Consider the following 9,428-nt stretch of genomic DNA (forward strand, 5'->3'; position numbering starts at 1 on the left):
CAATGGCAGACGGAAGCAATAAACTGAGAAGGAAAGTTGCAATAAAGGTGCGAGGGGCTGGCTCCAGAGGACTCACAGAAGACACGACTCCAGGTCGGAGGGGTGGCCCCTCTCTCGGAGGAGGAAGAGAGATGGTATAAAGATGACTTGGAGGTTTGGTGGGGATCTCGAGGACATTTTCTGCTATGCTTCTCTTCTTCCTGGAAAATAGGCAGGGTCACCTCTGAGAGGGAGAAGGGAGTGGCAGCACGGGAGGTTAGGAGAATGAGAAAGAATTTGAAAAACCGCTGTGGAGAGTAGGCTGATCTCCAGCCTGTCACTCTGCTGAAGGCCCATTTGTGTAATCAGTTGTCTGAGGGCAGGCACAGGAAAAACAGATTTCTCTGCAGATTCGTACAGGGCTAAAGGACAGAGGGGAAGGGACCTTAAGGCATTGTGTAGAAAATGATTGAAATAATGGACCATGGAAATGAAATTGAATTGCTGAGGAGGTAAAGACAGGCCAGGGTTGATGGGTTGGGAAAAATGGAGAGCAGCCAATGTGTTGAACCATCAAAGATGGAAGAAAATGTAGTCATAGAGTAATTAAATAAATAAGCTTGAAGGGGAGAACGCTGGATGCCAGCAGGTCTAAATTTGACAGACTGACAATGAACAGCCATAGCATGAAGACATCCGAGGCTGGAACTGAGTGTCTAGGAAAGTCCCTGGCGTAGATGAAGCCGCGGGACTGCGGGATCAGGCATGGGAGGGTGAACCCACAGAAACAATCTCGGGAACACAGCCAGGGAGGGCCGAGAACCGGGGACCAGCTTTGTGAGTGAAGGGCAAGGAGACAGGTGACAGTTAAAATGAGGAGGGGAAGGAGAGAGCCAGTGACTTGCAGGCCAGACAGCAGGCCCCACCAAAGCAGGAGAAGGGCATGTGGGACACCCACCCCACTTCCAGACTGACCTTCCGAGGCTGAGAAGCAGCTGGTTCCCAATGGGCCCAGGAAAGGGCTCGCCATCAGAGACACCACAACGTTTTGACTTGGTTAATGGAGTAAATTTAATTCTGTAAATTCACAGCTGAAGCGAGTTTCCCAACTTCTGGAACAGTGGTGTGACTCTTCCCTTCCAAACACCTTCTGAGCTCTTTCTGTGTCTCTCTCTTTTTAAAAATGCATATGTAAGCTATTATATGTATTTTAACATTAAATTACATATGTTTTAATATGGCTATCTGCTTCAGATTCTTTTTGGATTTAAGTAGGGGGTACAGGCTGGGCGCTGTGGCTTACGCCTATAATCCCAGCACTTTGGGAGGCCAAGGCAGGCAAATCACCTGAGGTCAGCAGTTCAAGACCAGCCTGGCCAACATGGCGAACCCGAGTCTCTACTAAAAATACAAAAGTTGACCATGTGTGGTGGTGCACACCTGTATACCCAGCTACTCTGGAGGCTGAGGCAAGAGAATCGCTTGAACCCGGGAGGCAGAGCTTGCAGTGAGCTAAGATCACACCACTCCCAGAGCGAGACTCCATCTCAAAACAAACGGATAAATAATAAATTAACAGAGGAGTTGGTGGGGCCTGTTGGAAGAGCAATATTACAATTGCGGATATTCACCCAACAAGGGCAATTCTGTTATCGTGGTTCTGTTTAGTTTTTCCTAGCATATTGTCACACAGAAAGAAATAATTAGCAACTATTTTTGAAACAGTTTTAAGATGATTATGAGGATGAACTATTTTCACGTTGTTAACCCAGGGTTTCTCAGCCTTGGCACTGTTTATATTTTGGGCCAGATCCTTCTGTGTTGCGGGGACTGTCCTTTTCTCTGTGGGATGTCAGCAGTGTCTCTGGCATTTAGCCACTAGATGCTAGCAGCACCCTCTAGTTGTGATAACCAGAAATGTTTCTAGATATTGCCAGATGCCTACTGGGGGCAGCATCACCCGTACTTACTCGTACTTAAGAACTGCTGTGTTTTGTCTATTTGGTTTACTTTCAAATTTGTCTGCTTCTTAGTTCTTAAGACCCTTATAGCCAGTGCCAGGCTCAAAATAAGTATTTAGTGATTGGTTGCATCTAATTACAGATGTAACACACTTTAAACCTATACTACTCATGTTGAGGCAATTGCATATTTTAAGGACGTCCTCAGGGGAACACCCTAGGATTCCTTTTTGTAAAGTGAGGGATTAAGCTACATTCTGTGAGTTCCAATTTGTTGTTCTGGGTTTTTCTAAACAGGGCACACACTCAGAGTATGTCTATATTTTCTTATAGTGTTAGTTTTATACAAAGGAAGAAGAGAACAGGGCTACATTTGTGCTATCTTTGATCTCAGGTTTAAAATTCAGCAGACGGTATTGAGTTGCCCTGGCGAAATTAGAGCAGTAGTTGGTAGCATGGAGAACGTATTTTGCATGGTTTTAAATTTTTTCTTCGCAGTGATAGATTGGTGGCTCAGGGAAATAAATGATAAGTTTAAACGGGTGGATTCAGAACTAAAGACCAGTTATGCTTGAATTCATTTTTCCTAAAACTTATGTCTTCTTTGAATTAAGGTTTAAAGCCCACTGTGGTCCTGTGTCAACAAAAGTGTAGACGGACTGGGACTCTGGAGGGCAACTATTGTTCAAGTGACTTTGGTAAGAAAAAAAAGCCAGTCTTTTTCTCTTTAACCAGAAACTTGAGGCTGCATGCTTCATCTCAAAGGAATTCCTATGAATTTATGGCGAAGGGTCAGTAACACCACTCGTTTATCCAAGAAAATACCTGCCTGTACACGAGAATGGTCAAATTGTTAGATTTCACAGCTGAGAAAAATATGGATTTAGAAAATGTACTTTTTTTCATATAAGTTTAATAATTTGGGTCTTGTTACATGGTACTGCCACACTGTGTATTCTGGCTGACTATTCCTGCAAAAAACCTATATACTTTTTTCCTTACATATTTTTCATATGCAGAGTATTTTTTCACACATCTGTACTTCAACTTAAGTAAATTAGAAACATACCCAAGCTTATATTCAGAAGCTGGCCTCTCTCAGAAGAAATTCAGTGTTTCCCCTGTACTGCCTTTCCAAAGTACTGAAGCAAAAGTTGGAAATCTGGAGTCCATTTGGAAACTCTTACAAACTGGAACCTGAGGAGGTATTCTTTAAAGATTTAGAATTTTTAAGAGTTTTTCCAATGGAAAAATTGCACCATCTATGAAAGCTACTTAAGAGCAAAAGATACAAAACTTGATTATCTCGGTTATTTTTTAAGTGGCTTAAAAGGAACATTTAAGACAAATCTGATCAGGAAGAGCAAGTTGCTATGGCCTAAATAGGTTTCCCCAAACCAAACTTCCCCAGAGAGGCTTTGCTTGCTTTTTCTGTGCCTTGAAGTGACTTCTGTAGTCCAGACGAGCTGTATCATAGTGAAGGTGTGAAGACACTGAAGACTCTGGGGCCCTAAGCCTTACTAGAGTTCACATGCTGCAATTCAAATAACTGGCATAAAACTGAAAGCAACACCACGTGTAATTGCTACCACGTCCGGTTTACTCTTCTGTAGGAGGTGCTTCAGGAAGTCTCCCTCCCTGTGTCTTGGGAGCCACTGATTCCACCTGACTATACACTGAATTTTGCAGTGAACACTCATCACACAGGATCAACGTAAAGCATCATAGGAATTCTGACTTTATGAACATTGCACACTGCCTAAGCAGTGAGTGTTCACTTTATTCTGAAGGAGTCAGATTAACCCAGTCCAAAACTTGATTTATTCCATTAATGTGACCACTTACATGGCAAAATGACCAAATCTATCACCAGCCACTGGTTCTCAACCAGGGCTGGTAATGGTTCCCTGGGGAGTGGTAGACATGTTAGATTACTGCATTTTTTTGGTTGTCACAATAACTAGGAACTGCTACTGATTTTTCCAGGAAGGACAAGGCTGGTAAAAAATGTATTCAGGCCAGGTGAGGTGGCTCACACCTGTAATCCCAGCACTTTGGGAGGCCGAGGCAGGCGGATCACCTGAGGTCAGGAGTTCGAGACCAGCCTGACCAACATGGAGAAACCCTGTCTCTACTAAAAATGCAAAATTAGCTGGGTATGGTGGCGCATGCCTGTAATCCCAGCTACTTGGGAGGCTGAGGCAGGAGAATTGCTTGAACCCGGGAGGCGGAGGTTGTGGTGAGCTGAGATCACACCATTGCACTCCAGCCTGGGCAACAAGAGTGAAACTCTGTCTCAGAACAAACAAACAAACAAACAAAACCCTATTCAGTGCAAGTCCTGCACCACGAGGAACTGTCCTCACTCAAGCCCCCAGAATGCCGGAAGCACCTCCGTGAGAAAGACAGCATCTTTCCATCTGTGGCTCTAAAGAGAGACTTTTCTCAGAGTGTCTGATGGAAAAAACAGGGGATTACGTAATGAAAATCAACTGAATTTTACTAGAGTTTTTTTTAACAAAAAAAAGTTTAAGTTAATACCTCAGTTCTATACTTCAGCTTGTTAAATGAAATAAACAGAGTGGATAAGAAAGAGAATAGACCACAGAAGACAGAGCTTTACTGATAATTAGACAGAGGTGAGGACTCAGGGAATGAACAAGAGTTCAGGAAGAAAGGACGGCTACAGAGAAGGGTGAGGAGAACACAGAAAGCTGGCTACACACCCACACCGACTCAAAGACTCACATCTTAGTGGCCCAAACCCCCATTGCGCAATCTCTTAGCATGGCGCTGCCTCTACAGATACAAGCATTCACAGGTAGAGCCTCATAAGCCAGACTATGCCCTATCTGACAATCAACCACATGTTGGATAAAACATTTTAAAGAGTTTCAGCCTTGGCAATGGACCGCAGTGTGGCAAGTATTTAGGCTTCTCTTCTAGTTATCAGTCCCCAACAACCAGGGTAACATGACAGCTCCAACCTGCATTTTGGTGACAAATGTACAGAAGCAAATGTGAAACCTCTATGAGGGCCTTTTCTTTAACATTAAAATGTTTCGTATCTGAAACTTAGAAGAATGTAAACTTGTTTTTCAGTTCTGCTTGCATTTGTCTTCACTGTCACATCATTTCAAAATGTTTTCTTCTGCAGTATTAGCCGGCACTGTCATCACAACCGTCACTCGTGGTGGGAGTTTGCACGCCACAGTCTCAATCATCAACATCTACAAAGAGGGAAATTTGGCGATTCAGCAGGCGGGCAAGAACATGAGTGCCAGGCTCACTGTGGTCTGCAAGCAGTGCCCTCTCCTCAGAAGAGGTGAGTAGGGAGAAAACTGGGTCTCTCTGAGCAAGCCATGGATTTTCCATGCCATGGTTGGTCTAGGGAAGTCAAATCAGGGCTAATATGTTGCCCACTTCTTTCAGAGCAGGAAGGCCTTTGGAGTCAGGAAGAATTGGGCTCTCATCCAAGTGCTTGTAACTTGTGGCAAAAGAAGGGGTAGTGGACATAATGAACAAGTGAAAGAAGTGTTTGAAGTTGAGTCAATAAGCAACAGACACACAGAGCAGTGCAGGGTGGAGAGATTTTAGATTATTGCACTGAAGGTGCCAGTACTGTCTAGGTTTAAAGAAAATATCCAGCAGCCAACAGGAAATGCAGACCTGATGTTCAGAAGAGCGAGGTATCTCTGGGCCAGACTCAAGGATCTGGGAATCATTTGCAGAGATAGGACTATTAAGTCCATGGATGGGAATGAGTTTATTGAAAGAAATTACGAAAAACAGACAGTTACTCTAGAGCTAGAGGCACATGACTTTTTAGGAATATGTATTTAACAACTTATAAAAGTAACATATGTTTCATGGTTTTTAAAAAGTTGAAATAAGTAGGTAAGAGTATTAAAAGTGAAACCCTTTTCCTTTCCCTAGAAGTACTCTGAAAAGTTCCTTCCAGCCAGACATGGTAGCTCATGCCTGTAATCCCAGCATTTTGGGAGGCCAAGGTGGGAGGATTGCTTGAGCCCAGAAGTTCGAGACCAGACTGGGTGAAGTAGTGAGACCCTATTTCTAAAAAAAAAAAAGGAAATTTAAGTTCCTTCCAGAAAGTTTCTATCCGTATAAAGCATGGGCATATACACTTATGGAATCATACTACACACAAGTTCTGCAATTTTTCCCCTACATAAGCTCTAGACATCTTTCCACAACAGCACATAGAGACAGATCTCTTTCTTTGGAATGGTATCATGCCTGGTATTCCACCACGTGATATACCGTGATTTCTCAGTTCAACCTCAGCTCAGTCCTTTCCTCGTCTTGTTATGAACATCTCCGACAAGAAACCAAACCAAACCACACACACATACACACACACACACACACACAGAGAGAGAGAGAGAGAGACAGAATATCCACTTCAAGAAAGCTTTACCGTCCCAGCAATTTAGGAGGCTGAGACGGGAGGATTAGTTCAGCCCAAGAGTTAGAGACCAGCCTGGGCAACATAGTGACACCCCCTCTCTACTAAAAATCAAAAAATGTGTCCAGATGTGGTGGTGTGCACCTGTGGTCCCAGCTACTCGTGAGGCTGAGGCAGGAGGATCCCTTGAACCTAGTAGGTCGAGGCTGCAGTGAGTCATGATCACACCACTGCACTCCAGCCTGGGTGACAGAGCAAGACTGTCTAAAAGAAGAAAAAATTTAAAAATAAAGCAACCTTTACTGTGAATTCAGATTGTTCAGAAAAGTCAGGAGGCTAGTAGCCTCATGTTGACTCTCCAGAGAGAATCACAAAGGCTCTGTAAAAGAGAAATTTCTTTCCAGAACTGCCAGAACAGCAGATATTGCACCTCAAGATTCTGTAAGGTCTCATAATGCTGCTAGCACTTCAGCCTTGAGGCAGCATTGCTTGCCCAGACTCTCACAGACCGCTGTGATGACAAAGTCAACCCACACAGGAAAATGCAAGAGAAAAAGGACACATTTCCTCTATGACACGCCAGGGGAAAGGGAGATTAAAGGAAGAATTAACACATACCTTTTTTTCTGATTTATTTCTGAGGTAATGTAAATATTCAGAGTTACCTAACACCTCAGGCCCCAGTCTAGGCCTAACTTAGCCAGTCACACCCATGTATAAAAACATAGTATAACCAATATAAGTACTCTTGACATCGATGTTTTGCAAGAAACCGTACAAATGCAAGTAGTATATGATCCATCTGTGCCCTCAAGAAGCTTACATAGCATACATGTTTGAGATGTTTATTAAAGTTCAAGACAACAGCAACATAAGAGAGTGGATCATTGGTTGCCAAACGCCCGGAAAATCCAGACACATGATGGGATTGAGAAGCCATCTGAGGATGGCCCATCATGGAGCCCTGGAGGCCCCTCAAGGAAGGAGAGTCTTTCATGTTCATGCGGTACCATCTTCATATCAGGCATTTGGAACCTCAACAGACCAACAGCACTGCAGGGCGGGACATGGCTGGATCTAGCCACTCAGTCCAGTTTCCTGGCGTGAGCGTAGCCGAAATACCTTACTAGTTGAATTTGGCTTTTTGCTGATGAGTCTTAAACCAGATTTTATCATCCAGGCACAGTGGCGTGTGCCTGTAGTCCCAACTACTTTGGAGTCTGAGGCAGGAGAATTGCTTAAGCTCTGTAGTTCAAGACCAGCCTAGGGAATATGGCAAGACCCCCATCTCTAAAAAGCAAAAACAAGAAAACTCAGATTTTATCCTAGATGGAATAAATGTATAATCTTATCATCTGCAGAAGAGAACATTTATCTAGAGGTAACTTACAGTCTAAGTTGTTTCATACATCATACATAGAGAAAAAGATTAATTTCTGTATTCTCTTTCTTTAGGTCTAAATTACATTATTATGGGCCAAGTAGGTGAAGATGGGCGAGGCAAAATCATGCCAAACAGCTTTATCATGATGTTCAAGACCAAGAATCAGAAGCTTCTGAATGCCTTAAAAAACAAGCAGTGTTAACAGTGAACTGTGTCCATTTAAGCTGTATTCTGCCATTGCCTTTGAAAGATCTATTTTCTCTCAGTAGAAAAAAAAATACTTATAAAATTACATATTCTGAAAGAGCATTCCGAAAGATGGGACTGATTGACTCTTCACATGATGGAGGTATGAGGCCTCGGAGATAGCTGAGGGAAGTTCTTTGCCTGCTGTCAGAGGAGCAGCTATCTGATTGGAAACCTGCTGACTTAGTGTGGTGATAGGAAGCCAAAAGTGTCAAGCGTTGACAGCTTGGAAGCAGTTTATTTATACATCTCTGTAAAAGGATATTTTAGAATTGAGTTGTGTGAAGATGTCAAAAAGAGATTTTAGAAGTGCAATATTTATAGTGATACTTGTTTCACCTTCAAGCCTTTGCCCTGAGGTGTTACAATCTTGTCTTGCATTTTCTAAATCAATGCTTAATAAAATATTTTTAAAGGATTACAGAACAGCCACTAAACTTCTTTTTATAGATAGTGGGACATTGTAGAAGGAATATTCCCTTTTAGCAATAAGAATAGTGTTATTTATGCATAAGATTCCCTTTGTATCAATTTACGCTTTGCTAAAAGAGCATTCCAAGAATTTCAGGGACTAAATGGATTCAGTAATGTCAGTAGACTATCATTCTTCTATCTGCAGAAACAGAGAATGTTAGTGCTAGAATAACATCTCTCAGGGATCTAGTCCACACTCTTTCATTTTGTAATTGAAACAGAAGCTCAGGTATGTTTAGTGACTTGCCAGATCACATGTCTCCTAAGAGACAAAACGATCAAACTAAAGAGTCCTAATTCCAAACCCTTTGCCCTGTCACTAGAATAGCCTTCCCTACCCCCAGAGGAAAGCCCTCTTATTCTGATTTGAAGAGTGAAGTACTAAATACTAATACTTAGGCTAGTAAATACTAGCCTATATAATTGGTCATTTTACAGAACTTGAAATTAGAAGTGAGCTTGACACTCCTGCCCTGTTCATCCCCAGTTAACTGGATCAGGCTGTATCAGCTAAGAGCCTTTGAGAAATCTATTTTCACTCATTAGTGGAAGAACAGCAAAAGGACCATCATCCACACAGAGCTGCTTAAGGCACAACTGTATGAGCAGCAACCAGCCCTGTAGAACATTACCAGCCAGGGGCTGTGGGAGAGTGGACAACCATCCCTATCCAAAGAAGGCTGAAAGAACATTAGAGATGAACAAAGATGTGGGTCACAAACTCTTCCATGGTAGAAGCAAAGTTTTGGAAATAAGGGAAGATACTCTTTTAGATGAAAACAATAATTCCCAGTCCTAGGATGACCAGACATTTAAAGGGTGGCAAAATAGAAGTTCAAAAGGAATATTCCCTCTGTTACGGCAGCTGGGTGAGCCTAAGGAAGCTACAAAATTGGGCTGGCAGGCAGGTCAGAAACTGCTCCTATACTTTCCCATTGAGGAGCCATCAGCACCAGGG

General features: G+C 42.7%; 1 protein-coding gene across 1 annotated transcript in view; it reads left to right on the forward strand.

Moving 5' to 3' along the window:
• Positions 1 to 8,424, forward strand: part of PCOLCE2 (procollagen C-endopeptidase enhancer 2) — a 76,373-nt gene extending 67,949 nt beyond the window's left edge. Inside the window, exons 7-9 of the mRNA XM_025377320.1 lie at positions 2,555 to 2,638; positions 5,098 to 5,265; positions 7,822 to 8,424. Of these exons, the coding sequence (XP_025233105.1) occupies positions 2,555 to 2,638; positions 5,098 to 5,265; positions 7,822 to 7,952 (383 nt within the window). The 3' untranslated portion in view covers positions 7,953 to 8,424. The remainder of the gene's footprint in view (positions 1 to 2,554; positions 2,639 to 5,097; positions 5,266 to 7,821) is intronic.
• The last annotated feature ends 1,004 nt before the right edge of the window (positions 8,425 to 9,428 follow it).

Source organism: Theropithecus gelada, chromosome 2 (assembly GCF_003255815.1).
Source record: "Theropithecus gelada isolate Dixy chromosome 2, Tgel_1.0, whole genome shotgun sequence".
In the NCBI taxonomy this organism is placed as follows: Eukaryota; Metazoa; Chordata; class Mammalia; order Primates; family Cercopithecidae; genus Theropithecus; species Theropithecus gelada.